The sequence below is a fragment of the Chenopodium quinoa genome, unplaced genomic scaffold (genome assembly GCF_001683475.1).
Source record: "Chenopodium quinoa cultivar QQ74 unplaced genomic scaffold, ASM168347v1, whole genome shotgun sequence".
Classification (NCBI taxonomy): Eukaryota; Viridiplantae; Streptophyta; class Magnoliopsida; order Caryophyllales; family Amaranthaceae; genus Chenopodium; species Chenopodium quinoa.
Window position 1 is genome coordinate 1,302,891 of NW_018745540.1, and position 25,594 is coordinate 1,328,484.

The 25,594-nt window shown below is 38.2% G+C and overlaps 2 protein-coding genes across 2 annotated transcripts; both read left to right on the forward strand.

Annotated features, from left to right (window-relative positions):
- Nucleotides 1-2,565: 2,565 nt before the first annotated feature.
- On the forward strand, nt 2,566-3,930 carry LOC110716080. Its single transcript, XM_021894715.1, has 4 exons — nt 2,566-2,991; nt 3,104-3,358; nt 3,439-3,790; nt 3,872-3,930. The coding sequence occupies exons 1-4, from the start codon at nt 2,566-2,568 to the stop codon at nt 3,928-3,930; spliced, it is 1,092 nt and encodes a 363-aa protein (XP_021750407.1).
- A 5,532-nt stretch (nt 3,931-9,462) lies between these two features.
- LOC110716038 (protein trichome birefringence-like 10) lies at nt 9,463-15,707 on the forward strand. Its single transcript, XM_021894672.1, has 4 exons — nt 9,463-10,678; nt 12,418-12,807; nt 14,410-14,568; nt 14,983-15,707. Exons 1-4 carry the CDS (start codon nt 10,194-10,196, stop codon nt 15,356-15,358), a joined length of 1,410 nt encoding a protein of 469 aa, XP_021750364.1. The 5' UTR covers nt 9,463-10,193; the 3' UTR covers nt 15,359-15,707.
- The last annotated feature ends 9,887 nt before the right edge of the window (nt 15,708-25,594 follow it).

The following is a 25,594-nucleotide window of genomic DNA, read 5'->3' on the forward strand; positions in this document are numbered from 1 at the left end:
CAATATTATTAACTTACTTTGCATTTTACTACCTTTTAAAAAGTTCTAGCAAACATTTATGATTAGTGTGCGTATATTTGTCCTTAATGATGTTAACTGCCTCTTTTATTAACTCTATGATCGATGTATGGATATTTATACTCAGTCGTCCAGGGGTTACTCGATCAAGGGTTCCCGGTCAGTGTTTTGATGTGTGTCAGTTGGCCACACAGTGTAGTCAACCGTACAAAAAATGTGCTGAACTTATTAAACATATTAAACTTATTGGAACTTATTAGAACTTATCTTATTTTAATAGACTTGAAACATTTTTTTAAGGTGAAGAGAACACGCCCTAAGCCGAAGGAATTTTGCAAGTCATATAAAAAAGAGCAAATAAGATCATAGAATCATGAAGAATCAGACCTGAAACTTATTCTTTTGGGAAATTCTCTTTGGTAACACTATGGTTTTTATTTTTCTCAATGGTGAATTGCAAAAAAGTTATTATCTTTGGTAAACTCCAATTAATTAAACTAAGCCGTTGGTAACATTAATGATGGTTATTAGGGATTTTTTAACCATGGTTAACATTTTTAAGTTAAAAAAATGTTGTGATGCCTAAAATACCCCCATTTAATTTGCCCAACCACAAATGTCTAATCAGTCATTAAAATTGGAGGGTTTAAACGATCGAGCTTTCTCATTCATCACCCTTTGAAATTTTCAGTGAGATTATCTCACAATTGCAATTCAATTTTTTGCGTGGAAATTCTAGGGCTAGTTGCATCTTAGATCTGGGAATATTACTTGAAGTTGGTTGAGTGCTAATTGAAGACAGTTTGAGTGCGTCATTGAGGGAATTTGTTCGGGAATTCTGGGTAATTGAAGTCGTGTGTGGGGTGAAATTTGATCGATGCTACTACATCGGCATTAAAGTTCAGACTTTTGGGGAAGTATACAATCAATGAGTTTGAATTGAACCAGGTATGTGATTCTTTGTGCTTTTTTGGGTTTCTTGGGGTTGGATATGAAATGTTGTTGATGACATTGTTATTTTTGTGTGATTGATGATGTTAATTGTTAACGTTGTCATTTTTATTGTTTAGTTGTCTGATTATTAGGTTAATGTTGTTTATTATTGGATTGTTATGCTATTTCACGGCAGATTCTTATGCATGTGTGTATTGGTTGTTCATTTGTGTGTTTGATGCAGAATGGGTGACAAAATTGTGCTACAGTTTCAGTATAGGGGTAGAGATGTGTCTGTTATGGTTGATGATGTTGATAAGGTTAACTTGATAGACCTTATTGTAGAGTATTGGGAAAAGGCTAAGGAGAACAATGTTAAAACAGCCCAAAACCCCACATTTCAGTATGTGAATAAAATGAAGCATGTTAAACTTGAAAGTGATGCTGATTTGATGAAGATGTTTGCAAATTTGGCTGATAAAATGGAGATATACATATGGGTTGGGGATGGTCTTAAGGATAGTAAGGTTGTAGCAGCAGCAAGATCACTTATGAAAGGAAAGCAACCAGTTAATGAACCTGAGGTAGTTAACACTAGGAAAAAACTCACACCTAGGAAGAAAAGACAACCTGAGTTGGTGGAAGTTGATGTTGTTAGTAAGGTTGATTTTGATAGACATGTTCAGGCATTAGGTAAATCAACTAATGTGCCTGAACCTAAGATTATTACTTATGACCTAGATGAAACCTTGGATAATATTCTAGCAGATAGGGAAGCAAACCCTCTAACTAAGGGTAGAGGGAGAGGGCGTGGTTCAGTAAGAAGGAGAGGGAGTGGTTCAGCAAGAAGGAGAGGGAGATCTTTTGAGAGAGGGAGAGGTGCTGCTAGAAGTAGAGGTTGAGGTCTTGGTAGAGGGAGAGGGAGGGGAAGAGGGAATGCCTTGGAGAATTGGTTACTCCGTGGCAAACTAACCAACCTAATCAACCTGATGAACCTGACCAACCTGTCTCTAAAATGAATACCATATGCCTCCTAACATCCTCACACAAGACATCCAAGCCAACCATCTACCCAATCATTGATACCTCCTTTGCAAAACATTGGTGAGTTTGGTACTAGGAATAATTCTGGTGAGAATAATTCTTCTAAGTCCTCTAGAGTCTCAGCCTTTTTTCAAAGGAGATTGCCTAGGACAACTGCTAAGAGAAAAGGGATTTGATTAGCACTAGTGCACGTGGGGGGGGGGGAGAGTGAACATCAAACTAGGATCATAATAGGAGAAGGATTGTGTCTGTTAGCTTAAGTGAAGATAATGTGGGTACAAGTATTATTTGATGCAGTGGATGACAGTGAAGATGTTGGCTACAATCCTACTGCAAGGTCTATTAAAGAAATAAGTGAGGAGTCAGAAGATGAGAGTTTAGAGGATGAAGATGACTTGCCTAAGGATGATTGTGGGCCAATGATTGAAGACTCTTATGACCCTTTTGAGGATGAACAATTTTGAGTGTGAGAATGAACAGGACACTTATCTAACCAAGTTATATAACAATGGAGAAGTATATAAGGATGAGGGATTTGGGAAAATAGATTTGAAGCCATGGCAGTTGTTCATGGACAAGCAACACCTTAGGGATGTGGTGAGGGATTACTGCATCCAGTGTGGATTTGCGGTAGTTATAGACTATGCTAGCAATATTAGGTATTGTGCTAGATGTTTAGATGTGAACTGTGGCTGGAGATTGCATGCATCTGTGCTTCCAGATGGAATAACTTGGGCAATTAAAAGCATACAAAACCCAGAGCATACATGCCAAGGACTTGAGACCAAAAACAGTATGGTGAATGTGAAGTGGGCTATGAGGGTGTTACTTGAAGATATGAGGGCAAATAATGACATTCCTGCCAAGTCTCTGAATGATAAATTATGGAAGAGATATGGAGTTACCATGGCACAAAGCACTCTGTACAGGGTCAGGACTAAGGCTTTGGTGGATATTCATAGTGGGCATGATGTTTCGTACAAGGGAATTGCATATGTATTGTGATGTTATTAGAGAGCTAAACCCTAACTCACTAGCTTTCTGTGCTTGGAGAAATGTTGGTCTGGACAGGCCCTTGATGTTTAGTAGCATATTCATATCTTTTAAGGCTGCATTAGATGGGTTGAGTGCTGGACGCATAAGTCTAATTAGTGTGGTTGGAGCTCATCTCAAGGGAAATTATGGTGGGTTGTTACTGTCTGCAGTTGCTCTTGATGGAAATAATGAGATATTTCCTGTAGCATGGGCAATAGTTGGAGCTGAAGATGTTGAAAGCTGGAAGTTCTTTGTGTGGCACTTGAAGAATGCTTTACAACCAAGTGGCAAGGGTGATGAGTGGTGCATAATTTCTAACAAGCAAAAGGTATAAAGTAATGTCATTACCTTATTTTTCTTCCTTGTATACAACTATGTCAGTACCTTATGATTTCTTTATTTGTGTAGGGTATTGATGTTGCCTTTAATGACTTGTGGCCAAAAGTAGGCAGAAGGTACTGCTGCAAGCATTTGGTGAAGAACTTTAAGAGTTCTTTTCCTAGTTTATTGATGTTCCAATTATTCTGGAAGGCTGCTGGAGCATTCAATCCATTCACCTTCAAAAAGGCAATGGTGGCTTTACAAAAGGCTAATCCCCTAGCTCTTGTTTGGCTCTCAAAGCTTGGACCACAATCAAGATGGTCAAAGCATGCTTTCAATCCAGCTGTGAAGTGTGACACCAACAAATCAAATTTTGTTGAAAGCTTCAATGCTACCATGGGCATTGATAGATGCATACTAGTGCTGACTCTGCTTGAAGGTAAATAACTTGCCTTTACCAGTTTAAGTTAGTGTTAATTTTTAGTCCCAATGCTTATCTTTGTCATCACTGTTACTGCAGGGATTAGAAGACTAACTATGGTTAGAATGGCAACCAGAAGGGAGGCATGTGAGAGCTAGAGAGATGATATTTTCCCTAATATCATGAAAAGGCTGCAAGTTATTAGCCATGAATCAAGGACATGTAAGTGTTTGAAGTCTAGAGATGGAGAATTTGAAGTGTTGGATGGGAAATTTGTACTTCCTATCAACCTAAGGGAAAAGACATGTGTATTTAATGCTTGCCAACTGACTGGATTGCCTTGCAAACATGCTATGAGGGCCATCTTGCACTCAAATGAAGACCGCAGGACCTACATCAGTGAGTGGTACTCAGTCAGAAGGTACAAACTAACTTATGCCAACTCTATCAAGTCCATACCAGATGTGGAGCAATGGCCTGACAGTCATTATCCAGTGATTGACCCACCAACAATGAAAAGAGGAATAGGGAGACCTGCTAGGAATAGGAGGAGGGAAGAGGGTGAGCAAGCCAAAGGAAAGAGGTCAAGGACTGTCAAATGCAGCAAACGCCAACAATTTGGGCATAACTCACAAACATGCCAAGGTGGCTTGACTAGAAAACAAAAGGCTGCCTTAGGTGAAACCTCAGCTGGTCAGATAAAAAAAAAATGCCACCAAAGCAGAAAAAAGGAGTATCTATAAGCCAACCAGAACCATCAATAGTGGCATCATCATCACAACCACTAAGAGTCTCACCAAGGTCAAAAAGAGCCAAAGGAGGTGTCTCAACGTCACATCCTGCATCTTAGTGTCTTAGAACTAGTTGTCAAAACAGTGCATGGGTTTTAAGTATTCAGACAATTATTTTGCTTCTTAGTTAACTGTATGTGTCATACATTAATATTATGTGTTTTTGCTTGTCAAATGCTGTTTTTTGGACAAACCAATGAGCTTATGGGTTAATGTAATGTTTTGCTTTTGACAAATCAATGATATATTAGCATTATTATGAAGTAAAAACATAGCAAACACTAATATATTGTGCCAAACAGTAGTAGTAACAATTTTATTCATTAATTAAGATAACCAAAGTACATCAGTTTTCATTCATTCCCCTAATACATAACCTTCAACATCATGAAAGGAATGGTGTCCTTCCAACTAGTGTATTATTCCGATAGAGGGTTTGAGATTATTAGAAAGCTAATTCTTCAGTGAGGTTAAGTGATCGGAATGCCTAGGTGGAGGCTGCTTCCGATCAGTAATATTAATGCATAATTAATATTATAGCTTAATCTTGACTGAACCCTTCGAGTCACACCCCAATCGAGTAACCGATCCGAGGCGACGAATCAATCCGTAGGATTAGATGAGTCATAAGAGTATTATGAACAAAGACGTCGGATATCGAGCTTAGAGCATCGTAAGTCGAGTCGAATTTAGAATTCGACGAGACGAGAAATCAAGCAAACAACAAGTTCTAGCTGAGCCGTAGCCTCGCATTGGCCTAGCCATGCGAGTTCTAGGCTAGCACAGGGCACTAACCGCATCGCATGGCTATGCCGCAAGCCAAGCATGCATTTGCGTGCTAGGCTCGCTGGCCGAGCATGCTTGCGGGGTTGGTGCGCCTAGTCGCACCTACGCTAGCTCCAGCATCCATGGCTAGGCTAGTCAAGGCCTTGGCAAAGGCATCAAGGCCAGTTCAAGCATCCATGGCTGGGCTAGTTAAGGGCCTTGGCGAAAGCATCAAGGGCTTGGAAAAGACATCAAGGCCTTGGCGTAGGCATCAAGGCAGGCTGCCAGCTAGCTCATGCGTGTGCCAGCTCTTGCGTGCGTGCGGGAGCTTGGTTGAGGGTTGCTTGGGGAGCAAGGGGTGGATGGTCCCCTCTTGTGGTCCTCACCTAACCCCTTGCTCACCTCTTGACACTTGGCGTTTGTTGATTCACTTGCATTTTCAATTTGATTTTTGAATTAAAATAAATTGAATAAAGTGCATTTTTTACCATTCTCCCACATTGATGGGAGATTGGAATTCAAGGCTCCCTTCCCTATAAATACCCATCATTTGGGATTGGGAAGGGACACTTGAGTTGTGAATTTTAAGGGATCTCCAAGAAGAGAATACCTTAATTCTGATACTCTAAGTTTCTTGGTCTAGCCCCGTCTAACCTTCGGGGTAGAGACCGTTCGGGTCAGGTCTCGAGGATGTGAGCCGTCGGAGGCTCATGCGCTTACGGAGCTAGCGCATTCAAGTACGAGCTCTAAAGGAGCGAAGCACGTGTCGAGGGTGAGATCCACTATTAGAAAACAGGCAAATTCCGACGGACTGGTTCCGACGGACTTTTACTCCGTCGGAATATATGTGCTTTCCGACAGAATTTTCCGTCGGAATTTACAATTTTCGACCGAAATATTGTCCGTCGGAAAATTCCGTCGGAATTTAATTAAAAAAAATATATTAAAACCCTAAGATCCGGGTTCCTCTCTTTCCCTCACCGCCTCTTCCCTTCTCTTTCTCTCTCCTTTTTCCCCTTTCTCTTTCCCTCACCGCCTCTTCCCTTCTCTTTCTCTCTCCTTTTTCCCCTTTCTCTTTCCCTCACCGCCTCTTCTCTTTCCCCTTTATCTTTCTCTTTCCTCTTCTCTTTCCCCTCTCTCCTCTCAACAACATCAACAACCACAATTGCAATCGCAACAACCAGCCACGCCATGCGTCGCTTCTCCTCTGTCAACCAGCCACGCCACGCGTCGCCTCACCTCTGTCCACCTGCCACGCATCACCTTCAATAACCAGCCGCCGCGTCAAGCACCGTCGTCCACCGTCAAGCACCGTAGAAGGCCAAAAATATAGGTTAAATATTGGTTAGTTTGTAGATCTAGGTTTATTTTTCACAAAATTTATGATTATAATTATTTTTTTGATGAAATTGTAATGTAAGTTTATAAATTATTTTTTTGATGAAATTGTAATGTAAGTTTGTAGATCTGGTTTTTCGGATTTTTGGACTATGTAATGTATAAATTGTTTTTTTTCGATTTTTTGGTTTTTGTTTCGATTTAGTTTTTACGATTTGGGTGTTCTGGATTTTTTTTCGTTTTTTTCGATTTGGTTTGTTGTGGTGGTGGTGGGAAGGGGTTGGTAGATCTGGGTTGTGGGGGTGGTGAGGTGGAGATACGGGTTAGGTGGCGAGGTGAATCTGGGCTAGGTGGCTGATTTGGGTTAGTTTTGATTAGGGTTCGGTGGTTGTCGTTGGTGAATCTGGGCTAGGTGGCTGGTTTGGCTGATTTGGGTTAGTTTTCCATTAGGGTTCGGTGGTGGTGATACGCCGTGCCGGTGGTGGCACGACGTTTTTTTTAATCTCTAAAAATCAGTTTCCGACGGAAATTCCGTCGGAATTTTCTGGCGGAACAGTATCCGTCAGAAATTTCCGACACATTTTTTCAGTGCCGGATTCTCTTCCGACGGAATTTCAGTTGGAAAAGTGCTTTCGATGGAAATTCCGTCGGAAATGGTCATTTTTCCTACGAATGGTTTTCCGACAACCAGTTCCGATGGAATTTCCGTCGAAAATGTGTTTTCTGACGGAATTCAGGGTGATTCTGACGGAATTTTTCTGTCGGAAATGGCCTGTTTTCTAGTAATGATCGTCTTTTCTCTCTCTTAGTTAATTAATTATGTGATTATTAATTAATTTTCATGTTAAGTTACATTAATTTGTGTGCGGGTCTTAGGAGGGTTTCATTCCGCGTAGTGTCGGACACTACGAAACTCATCACATCAACATTCTAATTCACCATACTGAACCTAATTAATTCATCACTTGGTACAACAAATAACATAACAAAGTACATAATCAGAGCCATCTTCACAATTAATTTGATGAAATTCACCAATTCATCCAGCCTTGAATTAATAGCAACAATACCACCTTGTTCAACCTCCAATTCATCACCGACCCTGATTATATCCTCCTTCTTCAACCAAGCGAAATAATCGCAGCCCCTACACTTGAAAAATAATCTTCTACAGTTCTTCGTGGTCTCTGAAATCTTCACCGCAGCTACTTGGGGGGAACACAATCATAGCGCCCATGCTTAACCCAAGCAATCTAATCATCCAAGGTGATTGGCTTAACTGAGGAAGATGAACGAGTGTTTTTCATTGTCAACAGAGAGAAATTGGGGAAAATAGTGTAAATTAGGGTTTATATGAAAACGGGGAAATCGATTAGGGGATATAAGAAGGGGGAAATATATTTGGAAGGAAAGTCAGGTTTGTCATTAGGGAAAAATTAGGGTCAAATTTGTCATTAGGTCATTAGTTAACCATAGTTAAGCTTAAAATCCCTAATAACCATCATTAATGTTACCAATGGCTTAGTTTAATTAATTGGAGTTTACCAAGGATAATAACTTTTTTTGCAACTCATCATTGAGAAAAATAAAAACCATAGTGTTACCAAAGAGATTTTCCTTATTTTTTTTAGCGGCTATTTCACAAAATGCCACTGAGTACTTAAAAAATTCACCAAATGCCATCGCGTTTTTCAGAATTCACCAAATGCCACAGAGGTTTAGTATAATATCACCAAATGCCATTTTCGTTAGTTGACCGTCACTGTCAGTTAGTTGACCGTTAATTGACCCCACCACTTGCCACGTGTCACCTTCTGATTGGTCCGTTTTTAAAAAAAAATAGTTATACAAAAATTAAAAAAAAAAAACAAAAAAATTTAAAAAATAATAATAATAAAAAAAACCCAAACCCCAACCACCACCCCAGCAGCCACCAGCCCAGCCATCCCTTGCCGCCGAAGCCAGCACCGAAAGGCACGCCGGCGGACCCCGACCCCGACCCCTCTCCTCGTCGCGCCACCCACCCTAGCCCAAACCCTTAACCCGCGAAACCCCACCCCCCTTCCTCCACCACCCCGAAACCCCACCCCCCTTCCTCCACCACCCCGAAACCCCACCCCCCTTCCTCTCCCTTTTCGATTTCCGGCCACCCCACCTAAAACACCCTTCCCCTCCCCTTTTCGTTTTCGGCCACCCACCCACACAACCGAAACCCCTTTTCGATTCGTGGGTGCTCGTTTTTTGGCTCGAATTCCGCTGGTTTTCTTTGCAATTTGCGTGTATTTCTTCTTCTCATTGCAATGTAAGTATTTCCATGTATAATCCTTGCTTCATTGTCGAATTTCATGCAAATTTGTGAAAAATTCGAAAACCCCCTTTGAAATATCGATTTGGGGCTTTCTTGTGTGATGCTTGTTTGATAAAATTGTTTGTCCCTTGTTATTGCATTTTTTATTGTGAGCATTTTGATGGTAATTTTGTAGAAAATAGTGAAGAAATGAGCATGTTGTGTTCTTGCCTTCGAGCTTGAACGTGGGTTTTAATGATGGTGGAAAGATGGCGGAGAGGGAGTGAGGAAGGGGCGGGGCCGCCGGCACGCCTGCCGGTGAGGGACGCTGGCGGCAGGGGCTTCGGTCTTCGGCGACAGGGAGGGGTTTAGGGTGGGGTGGACGGCCTGCTGATGAGGGTGGTAGAAGGGGTGGTGGCTGGGGTTTGGGTTTTTATTTTTTATTTTTATTTTTTTTTGTTGTTACTTTTTAATTTTTTTAAATATTTTTGATTTTTTTTCTTTAATATTTGTATAATTTTTATTTTTTAAAAACGGACCAATCAGAAGGTGACATGTGGCAAGTGGTGGGGTCAACTAACTGACAGTGACGGTCAACTAACGGAAATGACATTTGGTGATATTATACTAAACCTCAGTGGCATTTGGTGAATTATGAAAAACGCGATGACATTTGGTGAAATTTTTAAGTATTAAGTGACATTTTGTGATATAGCCATTTTTTTAATGTAAAAAGAACACTCCATTGTCCATTAGCCGAAGAAGAGCAAATAAGATCATAGGAATGATAGGATCATTGGATCATAGAGAATGAGAGAGTATAAAGTCACATAGATCATCATCATTGACAAAGTTTATTTAAATAACGACCGACGAAGTCTCTTTTGAAACAAAAACTCAAACAATCGCACAATTTCCATTCTTTTCATTCCACTCACAAACCCCAAAACTAATGATTTCGTAACCAAACACTTATCTCCCTCCCACTCCTTTTAAAACCCCCCAAAAAGGGCAAGTTCAGTAACCGCCATGAATACTACTTTGCTTTGCTAATACCCATGTCTTTTTTTCTCTCTCTCCTAACTCCCATACTCATACTCTATTCTACCTTCCTACTTAATCCTTCTCCACTACTTTTATTTCCCCCATTTTTTCTTATTTTCCTTCATTTAAACTCCAGTAATGCAGCTTTCTTCCAATAACCCACTTCCCAAAATCACCTTATTTCACCCTTTTAACAATGTCTAAGATTCAATCTCAAGAACAAATTAACACCCACCAAATTAATACCATTAATCACCCAAATAACATGGACAATTTCTCAAAAAAGTTGAAACGTTTCAGATTCTTTGAGCCTTCATTAAGCATTACTGGGTTCTTATTTGTAACAGTGGGTGCTATTATATGTTGTTACTATTACTTAGATTACAGAGTTTTTGAAAGAGGGTTGAATTTTCCATTTAAATCACAGAGGTTTCAATGGCTGCAATATGATGAATTTGCTGGTGTTTCTGCTGGTATTAAGAAAAAGGTTGAGTTTTTGAGTGAAATGGGTGATGAATGTGACGTGTTTGATGGTGATTGGGTGTGGGATGAGAGTTATCCATTGTATGAATCAAAAAATTGCGAGTTTATGGATTTTGGGTTTAGGTGTTCTGAGAGTGGTCGACCTGATAATTTTTATACCAAGTGGCGTTGGCAGCCTAAACTTTGCAATTTACCAAGGTATATCTTTTGTTCCTGTTGGGTTGTGTATAACCTTACGTTTGCTGCTTTTTTAATGAAAACTGATTTTGGTACACCATTTTTTATATTGACCTTCATGTGAAAGGGGTATAGAATATTGTGCTCTAGGTGTGTCTAAATCACTTTTTGTTATGTCAAAATCATTTCCCCTTTTTAATGGTTGGTTTCAATATGTGTTGCGTGCTTGTATTTTTAAAATATCTAGTATGCAACGGGTGTATTGTATGAAGGTTGGTCCTTGTAAATTTGCGAGAAAAATATGGAGAGACCGTATGTGACTTAAGGGTGATTGGGTGCAATATACTCGTTATATGCACATTTATTTGTCATTTCTGTATTTCGAGACATTTGGTATACAATGTTGCACTAACACGGGTGACTTTTATTTAATTTGAGGTGACTAAGCTTAATACACTCGTATAGTTATATACAATTTTTTGCGTTGTGTTTTTTTTTCAATGAAAATGTTGTATTTAATATTGACGGTTAAAGTTGAGCACCATGAGGGGAAACGTTGAACTACGAAAATCAATTTGTTTTAGTTAGATTAAATTTTCTTTAATTTTGTTATTATCTTTAAGTTGGTCCTTAAACAACCACCAATAATATAGGAAATGCTTAAATTGCCTAATTTGGGTCAGTTGGTGTATTTTGCTGGGATAAAAAAGTGTGTACTCTCTACTTTTTATATGTTTCTTTTACTACGATTTAATCTCACTAACTACCATAATGGCTCCTTATTAATGTCTTTGTTTCTTATTGTGTTGCTTTTATTGTTTGTAGGATATATACTTCTATTTTTATGGCAAGTTTATAGAGATTGATTTTTGATATTTTGCCAGTAGTTTCCTTGTAGTTGGATGTACTTGAGTGAAAGTGTATGCAATAAAGAGTTTTTTTTTTTTTTTTTTTTCGGCACATAGTTATAAGATATTGTTGGTTAAAAGTTGGTAAAATGTCAAATATTTATATAGGTGTACATTGAAATGGATTAAATTTAGCATTGCCTATTAATTTCAATATTATCCTCCCTAGTGAACTTAGGCTACTATACTTTTTATCTCTCTCAATTTTGACAAATTCTCTAACTATTTTTTTGCTCACGAGCCACATTCAATTTTTTTTATCCACAACTAATATGCAAAATGCCCTTGCTTTTTTTTCTTAAAATTCGTGTCTAAGAGGGGTTAGTTTTCTTTATGTAATTTGATTATTAGACATTTAGATGGTGTATATTACTAAATTAAGTAGTGTTCACTTTACTTGAATTTTACTCATCTTATCTTAATTTATTAGCTCTAAATTTTTAGTCTATTATCTAAACTTATTTGAATCTACTAGTCCTAACTTTATTGCATATGGACTTTTTTTATATTATTATTATAACTTCTTAAACCCAAGATAAATGAAAATAAAGTTGGGAAGGGATTGGGGAGGGGAAGAAGGGTTGAGCTTATATAAATTATTATAGATTTGAACTTGTAAGCTGAACAAATTTTATCAAAACTTGTTAACCCTAAACTCATATTGTTTGAACTTATTAGATCTAAAATAAGTGAAAATAAGATTGGTTATCTATCCTGCATTGAACTGAACTTTATCAATGGTGATTAAGTTCCAGATTTCCAGTGCTTTCACATTTCTACTCTCCTTTTTTGCTGTTATATATGGAATTGAATTCTGATCACTAACTTCTCTTGGCGTATCACCATTATCAGATTCGATGCAATATTGATGTTGGAAAAATTAAGGAACAAACGCGTTGTATTTGTGGGAGACTCTATTGGAAGGAACCAATGGGAATCGCTTCTTTGTATGCTTGCTTCTGCTGTTTCTGATCAGAAATCAATATATGAAGTGAATGGAAATCCTATTACAAAGCACAAAGGCTTTTTGATTTTCAAGTTTGAAGACTATAATTGCACAGTGGAGTATTATCGGTCTCCATTTCTCGTATTGCAAGGACGTCCCCCTGCAGGAACACCAGAAAAGGTCAGGTCCACTTTAAAATTAGATCAAATGGACTGGAATGCTGGGAGGTGGAAGGGTGCTGATGTTCTTGTCTTCAATACAGGACATTGGTGGAACTATGAGAAGACTATTAGAGGGTAATTTGATAACTCATGATTATTAGATATCTTACCTTGCATTCGAGTTTTGCTTTGCTAGTTTTACGTCTGCTCTGCCTGTCTAGCTTCACAGTTATCCATTTTTGTTTCGTTTCGTTTCGTTTCCTTTTTTTTGTTTTTTAACATTTGGCAACTCAATGTTTATGTTACTGAATTCAAGTTTACACTTCCCCTGCATCACATGGCCTTAAAATGTATCAACAGGAATAGGTAAAGTAATATCTTAGCACCAAAAATCCAAAAGCTAGAACAAGTACTTCTATTTCTGGAACTGAATGTCTCATTGTCTTATACCCTCATATTCTTTTTAATAATAGTAGTGTCCTTCCAATATTTCATTTTGAAACAGGATTATTTCAAATTAGTAAATCAAAATCAGTGACAATTATATTTGAACTGATAATATTTTGTAAAAATAATTTCGTAAAGATTTCAGCCGTTTTAATCCATCTTCTAACAACTTATATCTTGTCTGCTGCTACCCTGCATCGTCTCTTGACATCTTTTGTATCTTCCCCCTGATACCCCCTTTCCCGTCCCAATTTATACTTTATAATCACCTTTCTTTCACATGTGACTGTTTTAGTTGTATTTATTACTTATGAAAATCGAGTATTTCGATGAGACTCCTTATAATTCTTTATTATCTTAAAGTAGTAGTAGTATATAGTAGGAATAAAATGTCAGTGAATCTTTTTGAATTGCTAGTATAGTTTAGTAATCTCTGTATTCTAGAACCGCTGTTTGCTGTAAATATTACTTTAATTTTTTTCGTTCTTTTTCCTCCCTATACTCTTTATTACTTTTCCTTTGACATTTCAACCAAACTCAAACCAGTGAAGTAGTATTTGATATCGGCTTCATGCAAAAAGCCTTAAACACAATTTTCTTTTTTTTTCTTTTGTAATATTGTTTATTATTTAAAACGATTTCTGGAGAGCCACCTCTATATAATATATATGGGCATGATAATTCCAATAAATAATTTGTCAAGGAATGGACAGAATCTGTATCTGGTTTATAATATTAATGTGTTGCTCAGACCACATGCATTGCTTTTCTGGAATATTTGGCGCCACATTGTGTTTGTGCCTCTGCCAGTCATAGACTGATGACATTGAGCTGCTTTCTAACGGCTTTGTAACTCCTAGTACTATGGTCGGCAAGGGGTTTATCGGTTTCACCAATTGGACGCTTGCTTAATTAGGATGAACTAGTGAGTTCATGTATATATCTTGGTCCAATTTTGTTATATAGCTCAATGGGAGTATTTATGAAGATGTGAACAGCTACTTAATTATTAGTGGTATCTGAATAAGTTGCTTCACCCTATGTAGCAATTTTGAAACTTTTGAACTACGTGAAAATGGAATCATTTATTTCCGTGCAGCAAGCTGAAGGAAAGCAATTAAATTATTGTATTATGAGATATATTTTTTTCATTTTTAACCTTTTTTTTTTTTTTTTTTTTATTATTATTATTATTTTCCTACTATACTTGTGAAGCTCTCAAGATTACATATTTTCTGAAATTACTTATATGCAAGAGCTGACCATTGGAATTGTATTTTTGTCGGGCAGGGGTTGTTACTTTCAAATTGGGTTAGAGGTAAATATGAATATCACAGAAGATGACGCATACCGCAGATCCCTGGAGACTGTTCTTGACTGGATAGACAGGGAGGTAGATACAAGAAAGACACAGGTCTTCTTTCGCACCTATGCCCCTGTACATTTCAGGTTTGTTATTTCTGTTCGATCTTCTTTGAAACCATTATATTATTATGCTGCTCAAACTGCAGTTAAACAAGCTCTGACTTTGGGTATAATTTATGTTTGATCCACTCCTTCCATTGTATCCTCTAACTCTCGAGTACCTTTAGATGAACATGTTAAGCTTAAAGTTGATTCTTATAATTGAAGCATTATTATTGGTTCAATTAACTTGGTATCTTCATGTTAAAGAAAGGCCTTATATCATTTTGTGATCTTTTTGCTTAGGATATGTTGTATCCTTTAGCTTTACCCCCAAATACTTCACAAGTACTCTACTCGTGTCATTTATAATAATACCCTGAGATTGTCCATGTTACCTTAATACTGCACACAGTCGATCACTATACTTATGATGTTGATGACATTTGTGGTTGGCAGAGGTGGTGATTGGAGAAGTGGCGGAAGCTGTCACATGGAAAACCTCCCAGAGCTCGGGGAGTCTCTGGTCTCATCTCAAACATGGTCAAAACTCAACATAGCTGCAGAGGTATTGGGATCTCACAGTAACAATCCGAAACTTAGGGACATAAGCATGTTGAACATTACAGTTATGTCCTCTCGCAGAAAGGATGGTCACTTGTCGTTGTACTACCTGGGTCCTGGTGCTGGTCCAGCATCAATCCATCGGCAGGATTGCAGTCATTGGTGCCTACCTGGGATTCCTGACTCTTGGAATGAGCTGCTTTTTGCTTTGCTAATTAGACGTAGTGTCTCTAAGACATCAAATTCGACTTCTCAAACACAGGCCGTTTGAAATGTGATTGGTTTGTGCAGACTTTGATAGTAAAAATTACAGCTAAAATAATGCATATTGTGTAGGAGGTTCTTTGCAGGAAATTACAATCAGTGAGTGGTAGATGCAAAGAAGACTTGTCATTTTAAAGGGTAATCTGATTTGTGAATATATGGTTAATTATACAGAACGAAGGAAACAACTCATCTTCTATTTCATGTTTTGTGGATTTGGAGGAGAGCAAAAGGTGCTTCCATTTGCAAATGCCATTTATATATAGCATAATTTTATGTAATATTTATAGGACATTTCCTCCCAATTCCAAAGTTCCAAGTTTAAGTAATCTAATAATTTTTATTATTCTTTGTTATTTTTATATTATTTTTTTTCCCTTCGATTGATTATGTTTTACAATAATAAAGGGTTTGTTTGGCCAAGCTTATATAAAACAATTGTATTCATAAATGTGATTTTTCTAGAAATCGTTTCTAGTGAATCATTTATTAAAAAAGAAATAGGTTAAATGAATTGTGTTTATAAATGTGACTTTCTAGAAACTGTTTCTAGTGAATCATTAATTGAAAAACGAATAGTGTTAAATTTTTGAGATAATATGAAATGGGCCTAAGTAACCCGAATTAGGAGGAGAGTTTGGTTCACAAACAAAGCTTAGTTGATTTCATACTAAAACCAATTGGCAATAGGAGAAACTAATCTACCTTATGAAGTGAAACTATCTCTACTCTTTTTGAGAGTGAAGGATAGTTTAAGTGGTTAGAGTTTCCTTCCCGATTCTAGGAGATCTTAGGATCGATTTTCATCACCCGCTCTTATGGCTCTCTAAGCACCAAAAATAAAATATCTCCTCTTTATCCAATGTGGGACACTCACAAGTGGGCTACAATGGGTTTCAACACTCCCCTTCACTTGTGAGTGTCATTAGAATTAGAGCACACTAGAAGGTACAATATAATCCTCATTGGGAATGAACATCCAATAGAGGCCCCTTAACCAGTAGCAATTGATTACACCAGAGCACACCAGAAGGCTCATTGTTTATTGATCAAGGTTTTTAGACAATTAATTACACATAAAGGACATGCTTGGACTTGAGTAGTGTATTTAGGAGTTATAAAATCAACAATATGCTATATGTAGCCCTTAGACTAAGAATAAACATTGAACATCTTTCCTAATTTGGTATTAATTTAGAAATGTATGATAAAATCACATACTAATTATTGTAATTAATGTTGTCTTTTCATTTATGTATTCTATTTTGAGTTTTATATATATAACCCTTAGAACTATGTATAACATTTTTCTAAAGGAAAAATTGATTTAAATAATCAAACCTTTGTTCCATTTAAATATAATATTCCAACCTTTCGATTATTCATTAATAATCCAAATTTTAGGGGGTCTTCAATTTTATTAGGCCAAACGATCGGATTTTTTTCCAAAGTAAGCTTTATTACAAAACTATTTTGTAATGTAGACTTGTGGCCAAACTATTTACCAAACTAAACTTCTAGGGTAAAACGCTGTCTCGGACAGCGTTTTATACCCTGGTTTTTTAAAAAAAAAAATTCCATGTATAAAACGCTGTCTCAGACAGCGTTTTACATGTTGACTCTTTTTTTTTTTTTTTTTTTTAAATTTCGTAATTTTTTATTTTAAAATAAAAAAATAAAAATAAAAAATTTAGTGAGTCAGCGTTTTTAGTGTAAATATATTTTTTTTCTTAAAATTCTTATTTTATGATCTTGAGACCACTGCTTCCCTCAAATCTTGATTGTGGGGGGTCTCTATCAAGATATCAGAGTTTTTGATGAAGGTACGAACCTTCAAAGAAGAGTGTGTGTAGGAGTGATACAGATACAACTTCTTTCGTTTTGATAATTTGGCCATATCTTCTCGAGAAATTTTCATGCGCATGTTTGGTTTTCTTTTATTGACAAAGGTAGCTTTCCCTATCTGTTGTACTCTGTGATATGGGTTGTTTGAACTCGACTCCTGCACATTATCGAGCTCCATACTCTCTTTGGTTCCTTCTTCCAACAACTCTTCTTCATTACCACAACTTCTAGATGAGCTTCCAAACCTTTTGTTAATATTGTTAGTAAGTTCCGAGGCTTGAGGCTTGGTGTTCAATTGCTTCCCTTCTACTTGATTACCATGATCTTCAGCATCGAATTTTTTCTCCGTTGAAGTGATACTCATCAAAGTTGATAACTCCTTTTCTAATTCTTTATGTTTTTGGTTCTAATGACCTTAGCTTGCCTTCTCTAACCTTCATAAGCCTTATCAAACTTCCTTGATTTCACTAAAGCCTTAGACATTTCTCTTACCAATTCCCAACACCATAGAGCAGTAGACAATAGCTATATTAAAGTCATGAAGTTTTATCTCACAAGCAGCAATATTCAAATGCAGAGCTATCACTAAATCCTTGAGTAATGGGTATTTTTTTTTTTTTTTTATAATAAAAAATTACGAAATTTTTTTTTAAAAAAAATTCAACATGTAGAACGCTGTCTAAGACAGCGTTTTACACATTGATTTTTTTTTTTTTTTTTTTTTAAATCAGGGTATAAAACGCTGTCTGAGACAACGTTTTACCCTAGAAGCTTAGTTTGGTAAATAGTTTGACCACGAGTCTACTTTACAAAATAGTTTTGTAATAAAGCTTACTTTGGAAAAAAATCCCAAACTATCACCAACATAGAATATCAGGTCGCCATGTCACATGTCACATTCTGATTCGTCCAAGTTTAATTTTTACATTTTAATTTTTTTTTTTTTACCTTTCCACTTTTCATTTGCTTTCCCAAACCCAACGCCACCTCCGTTGAAGCAACCCCCCCTTCCCCTCCCATTTTCGACTGCCCCCTCTTTTTCCATTTCATTTTCCGGCCACCCCCCTCCCCATGAAACCCCCAACTCGAAACTAACAACCCTGAGACCCAAACAAAACATAACCTCAAAACTTGCTACCCCTAAAACAAAATTAAATCAAATAGGGGATTGTTATGGGGGATTATTAGTGGTGGCTAATGTGGGCATCTAACGAGTTTTGGTTGGTGCAGTGGTGAGGAGGCTCGCAACTGGCGATGGTGCGGCTGCAGTTGGTGTTGGGGGTGTTCTGGGCGATTTTAGCATAGGTAAAAAGTTATTTCATAGAGAAGAAAAACCATTTTCCTTATATAAAGAAGCTCTGTCACAAGTTTTTCATGACTCCTAATTATTTCCATGGGCAGATCCACGGTGGATTCAAGTGGGTTCATTGAACCCACCAATTTTTGAAAAAACATCGATAATTTTCTTTAAAAAATAGGGTTAGAACTAATATTCATGTACAACTGTACATTATGTAAAGATATGACAGTGTAGCTCAATGGCATTTTTGACCTTTCGTCATAACTTTTATTGGCCTCCTGAGATTAGGGGTGTTAAAAAAAACCCGACCCGCTTAACTCAACCCAATGACCCGCAAAAATTCTTATCGATCTTCCTATCTCTTTTTGGGGACACACACTTCTAACCGCGGCACTAACACTAAATCGAGCTTCGTCAAAAGCTGTTGAAAAGACTCCATATGAATTATGGACAAAGAAACCTCCACGGTTGTCTTTTCTTAAGATTTGGGGTTGTGAAGCATATGTCAAGAGACTTATATCTAACAAGCTTTCACCAAAATCTGACAAATGTTTCTTTGTTGGGTATCCAAAAGAAACAAAGGGGTATTACATCTACAATCAATCTGAGAACAAAGTGTTTGTTGCTCGAGATGGTGTCTTTTTGGAAAAGGAGCATCTTTCTAAAATGACAAGTGGGAGGAAAATCGAACTTAATGAAGTTCGAGTAGATAAGCAACAAAGTCAATCTGACAAAACTGACAATCAAAGGGCTTTTAAAGCAGCTATTGATAATAGTCAAAATCAAACCGACAATGTTCAAATTCAAACCGACAATGTAAATGCTTAATCTATTACCCTGCGTAGGTCGCAAAGGCCAAGATCTCAACTGGACAGATACCTCGGTGTCGTCTTAATCGAGAATCAAGACATCTAGTCATGGATGAAGATGAGCCGGCGACATATAAGCAAGCTATGACGAGTCCCGACTCTGCTAAATGGCTAGAAGCCATGAAATCCGAGATGGACTCCATGTTAGAAAATCAAGTATGGGACTTGGTTTATTTGCCCGAAGGTTATACACCTATCGGTTGCAAATGGATTTTCAAGTTGAAAACCGACAAAGATGGAAATGTATATGTATACAAAGCAAGACTGGTGGCAAAAGGTTACAGGTAACGACATTGATTATGATGAAACCTTTTCGCTAGTCGCCATGCTTAAGTCCGTCCGGATTATCCTAGCAATTGATGCATATTACGATTATGAAATATGGAAAATGGACGTCAAAACCGCCTTCCTTAATGGGATTTTGGAAGCAACTGTGTACATGACACAGCCCGAAGGTTTTATAGATCCAAACAATGCTGGGAAGGTATGCAAGCTTAAGAAATCCATTTATGGATTAAAGCGGGCTAGCAGGAGTTGGAATCTGCGATTCGATGAAGCCATCAACAAATTTGGCTTTATCAAGAATCCAGATGAGTCTTGTGTATACAAGAAGGTTAGTGGGAGTGACATTGCATTCCTTGTCTTATATGTCGATGACATATTGCTCATTGGAAACAGCATTCCAATGCTGGAGTCTGTAAAGACTTGGCTTGGAAAGTGTTTTTCAATGAAGGACTTGGGAGAGGCACAGTACATATTGGGCATCAAGATATATAGGGATAGATCCAAGAGGATGATTGGATTGAGCCAAAGTACTTATATTAATAAGGTATTAGCACGATTTAATATGGTGGAAGCCAAGAGAGGCCACCTACCCATGTCTCATGGCATAACTCTCAGCAAGAAACAGTGTCCGAAGATACCTGATGAGCTAGAGAGAATGAATTAGATTCCATATGGTTCGCTTATTGGATCAATCATGTACGCCATGATATGTACAAGGTCGGATGTATAGTACGCCTTGAGTGCTACGAGCCGATACCCATCAGACCCAAGAGAGGCGCATTGGATTGCGGCCAAGAATATCCTAAAATACCTGAAAAGGAACAAGGATAAATTTCTGGTCTACGGTGGAAGTAAGGACTTGGTTGTTGAAGGTTATACCGACGCAAGCTTCTAGACTGACAGAGACGACTTCAAGTCGTAATCAGGATACATGTTCAGTCTAAATGGAGGAGCGTTCAGTTGGAAGAGTGCTAAGCAAAGCAGGACTGCAGATTCTACAACTGAAGCCGAATAGTTGGCAGTTTCAGAAGCAGCTAAGGAGGCAGTTTGGATTCGTAAGTTCGTTGGTGAACTTGGTGTTGTGCCCTCAATAAAGGGACTAATACATCTCTATTGTGATAACAGTGGGGCTATTGCAAAGGCCAGAGAGCTAAGGGAACATCAGAAAGTTAAACATGTCATGAGGCGATTTCACATGATAAGGGAATGGAAAACCGAAGGTGAAATTAGAATTTCCAAGAGTGGAACAGGCGACAATGTAGCCGATCAACTCACTAAACCTTTGCCTTAAGTGAAACACAAGAAGCACATTGAGGCAATGGGAATTAGGCATGTTGGAGATTGGCTTTAATTTCCTTGTTTATGTGTTTTAATTAAGTTTTGGAGATCTTAATGTAAAACACTAAGTTAACCATTCATATATGGAGTAATTTTAATTTTTCGCAAATTATTATTCCATTTGTATTTAATTGTAGTTTAGAATTAAATAATGAGTCCATTCGATTTGAGTATATTTAAAATAGGGTATTAAGACAATGTCTTGGATATAGAAACACCTATTAAGTGAACATTGAATATCATATCAAAACTATCCCTTTGAAAGTTTGATATCTAATGACCACGCGAGATTAATGTGTAGTATGATTTCTAGCACCATTTCTTGTGCTACAAGGACAAGATTGTCATAAATCATTTGCACGGGTATTAGTTTGGAACTATACCGGATCGACCTATGAGAATACTTTAAGAGATTTAACAATCGTCATAAGTATATCACTCATTATGGCTATCGAAACCTCTTTCCTCAACCATGAGTATTGTTAGTTCTCTTGTTTGAGTACTAGTCTGTTTTGATGTTGTCAAACGTCTGCCGTACAAGGGGATTATAAAGGCAACACTCAGGCGGCTAGGGCCTCCTAGTAAGGGAAGCTAACAATGCAAGATTGGGAATGTCCCCCTATTAACAGTAGGGAACATGTCTTTGTTGTTTACAAGGCCTCTTGAAGAGCGAGACTGTGAAAATGCATGGCCGTGCTCAGATGGATTTTAGAAATCATTTGCTTATTGACAGTTGAACTCGGAAATCGAGAAACACTTTTGGACGTAATAAGGATGACGATGAATCTTACCTTATAGTTCACGAAGAGGCATTAAAAGGGCTATACGTATACAACACACTTGTTCGGAAGGACAAGTGGGAGATTGAAAGTAATGGTGTCCTTTGAACAAGTGTATTATTCCGATAGAGGGTTCGGAATTACTTAGGAAAGCTAATTATTCAGTGAGGTCAAGTGATTGGAATGTCTAGCTGGAGGCCGCTTCCGATCAGCAATATTAATGTATAATTAATATTACAGCTTGCTCTTGATTGAACCCTTCGGGTCACACCCAATCGTGTAACCGAACAAAGGCGACGAATTAATCCGAAGGATTGAATAAGTCGATAGAGATTTTACGAACAAAGACGTCGAATTCCGAGCTTAGAGCGTTGAAGCCGAGCGTCAAGCGTCGAGGGTTGATTTTAGGAGTCGACGAGACAAGAAATTAGTCAAACAACGAGTCAAGGATAAGTCGTAGCCTCGCATTGGAATAGCCATGCGAGGGCTAGGCTAGCCAAGCCCACCAGCCGCAAGGCATGGCTGTGCCGCAAGCCAGCATGCATGTGCGTGCTAGGCCTGCTAGCCGACATGCTTTCGTGCTCGTGCGCCTAACAGCTCGCGTGCCAAGCACCAGCACGCATCAATGCGTTGTTGGGCTGGCAGGCCTTGCCGCAAGCAAGTAGCTCGTAGTAGCTTACCAGTGCGCAGGCTTGCTTGCGAGCAATGGGTCTTGTTAGCGGGGCTACTGCCGCGTGGGCCGGCTGGCAGGCTAGCCAAGGCACCAGGCGCCAGCAAGGCAGCCCGCCAGCTGGCGCGTGCTCATTAGGGCTGGTTGGTGGGAGGGTTTGCCTTGGGGAGCAAGGGAGGAGTGGTCCTCCCCTTGTGGTCCTCACCTACCCTCCCTCTCCTCTTGCCACTTGTTGTTTGCTAATTAATTTATGTATTTAATTTAATTTGGAATTAAATAAATTACTTATTTTTCTCAGCTTATCATTTCTCCCACATGGAAAGATGATTGGGGTTTTTGAGAGCCTTTGCCTATAAATACCAACCTTGGGAAATGGGATTATTCACTTGAGTTGAACTCAATAAGGTATCTCCCAAAAGAGTGAGAAAGCCTTTAAGTTCGTAATACTCTAGTTTCTTTTGGTCTAGCCTTGTTTAAGTTATGAGGTAGGGACCCGTTCGGGCACGAGGGTGTGTAACGGAGGAGGGCTTGCATTTGTGGGTCTAGGGTTTTCCACGTTCGTGCTCGGGGTTCGTGAGAAGCACGCGTCAAAGGTGAGCTAGTCTTATCCTTACTTTCTCTTCTTCCCTTTATGTGTTTATGCTTTTAATAATTGCATGATTAAGTTGTTTAGTTGTATTAATTATGCATGCGATCCTTTGTCGGTTTTGTTTCCGCGCGGTGTCGGACACCGCAAAACCTAACAGTTTTACAGCGCCTCGAGAATTGGGCCCTTGAGGGTCGCCATTTTCCTAATGATAGGCGATGCCACGTGTTAGCTGCTGAGTGGTCCCATTGGGATAACTCCTGAGTTGACACGTGTCACCTTTTGATTGGTCCATGTGGCTAGGGTATTTTTACCCTAATCAATATTGTTTTTCTTTTAGATCCATCATTCTCTTATTTTATAAGTTTTTTCTTTATGTGTAGCGAAGCCGCCTAAATTTTTTGGTAGAATATATGGGCATTATTAATAATTTAACTTTTCAAATGAAAAATGAAGGTAAATATATAGCAAGGAAATGGCAGGCGATATTCTTAAGCATAGTTATAAAAAATAAAAAAAAAAGTGGAAAAAAATAGCTATATATCAAAATGTTTGATCAAGGATTCGATCCATTAACCTTAGGTCCTAAAAGAGCTACTATTACCATGTAGTATGACCAATCAGGCTAAGGAGAATTGCATTTATTGTTGCTGAATAAAACAATTACATATAAAAACAATGGGTTCCAGCTTAGATAACAAAACAACCTACGAATTTAGGGGGTGAGTTTCGGGGTGAGTTTCAAGGGTGGGGGGTTAATGGTGGTTTTGGTGTGGGGTGCGTGTTTGAGTCATAGAGGTTTTGGGGGGTGGGGGTGTTTTCAAGGGCTAGGGTTTAGTGTTATGGGCGGTTTCGATGGTGGGGATGGGGAGGGGGGTCGTTTCCGGTTGGGTGTCTGGGGTGAAGGGGGTGGTTTGGGGGGTGCGGCAGGGGGTTGGGGTGGCGGTTGGGGATGGAAGGGGTGGCTACCTGAATTTTTCTTTTTTCTTTTTAATTTTTTTTAAATATTTTTAGACCGCCACTCACATGCCGATACGGCGACCTATAATAACAGGTTCTTGACTAGCTTTGGGATTGTTAGAAAAAACCGGAGGTGAAAGTTGGTATTATTGCAGAATAACTGAAAATTGAGATTATTCAAATTAAATTGGGTTAATCAAAGTAAATTGGGCAAAGTTGAAATTATTAAAATAAATTTATCCAAATTATTTATACTTTCTCCGTTTTTTAGATATATCACTTTTTATATACAGAAGTTTCATTTAGGTACAACATGTTTCTTTTCAATTACACGGAAGTTGAGATTAATTGATTTTATTAATCCCAACTATGAGCCATTTACTATTAATGATCCTAATTTTCGATTATTTTAAATAATCCCAACTTTAGAGGGCATTTTCTTTTAACAGGTCAAATAACCGGTGACTTGATTAAATTGTTACTTTTTTATTTTATTTTTTCTTAAATGTCACGTGTCTTATTTTAATTAGTCAAAAAAAAAAAAAAAAAAACTAAACTGAAACCAGCACCAGCCCCATCCCCTCCTCCCACCGGAAACACTCCCCACCCCTTCCTTTCCCCCAGCTGGAAAACACCCTACCTTCTTCTTGCCCTTCCCTTGACCCATAGAAAACGTTGACTAGCCTTTCCTCGACCTCGTGAAATGCCCCCTCCCTTCCCCCCCACCCCGTAATACGAGGCACTGCCCCAACTTTACCCTGTTTTCGAAGGGGGTGGTTGGCGTGAGTCAAATTTTTAAAGGGGGTGGCTAGTTGGGGTCAGATTTTCGAAGTGGTAAGCGGTGTGTGGGTCGAATTTTCAAACGGGTTTGACGGTGTGGGTCGAATTTTCGAAGGGGGTGGGCGGTTATTGGGCTAGCGTGGTTGGATTTAGGTGGAAAGGTGGTTGATTTTGGTGGTTTCGAGCTAGATGTGTTGTTTTGTGGTAGGTTTTCGGCGATGGGAGGGTAGGTCGGTGGGAAGGGGGTGGGGTGTTTACCGTCGGGGGGGAGGGGGAGGGGTGGGGGCTGGTGGTGATTTGTTTTTTTGTTTTTCATTTTAAAGAAAAATTTGTTAATTATCACCTCAAAAATGGCGTCTTGCAAATTACTACCCGTAAAAATAAAAATTGTTAATTACTAACTTAACAGTAAATATGTTGTAAATTACAACTTATAAAAATGATAAAATTGACAATTAATACTTTTAGCCATTTTTCGGCAAATTATCCCACTTATGACGTCACTTATTATCTTAAATGTAAGTTTATGACATTCTAGTCCCATCTTTGTGACCTATTAGTCACCTTATTAGCCAAAAATGTAATGTATGACGTCACTGTTTAGCAAAAATATGTAATTATGCCTATTTTAATATATTTTAATCACTTATCAATGGTTTTCCCTTGATAGTTTTGATGTAAATTAGAGTTAATAAGGTGATAAGTGACGTAAATATTGGGCTAACGCTGAAAAATGACTAGAGAAAGTAATCATACAAATGAATCACTTTTTAAGGTAGTAATTAACAATTTTATTTTTTAAGGGTAGTAATTGATGAAGCTTCCTTTTTA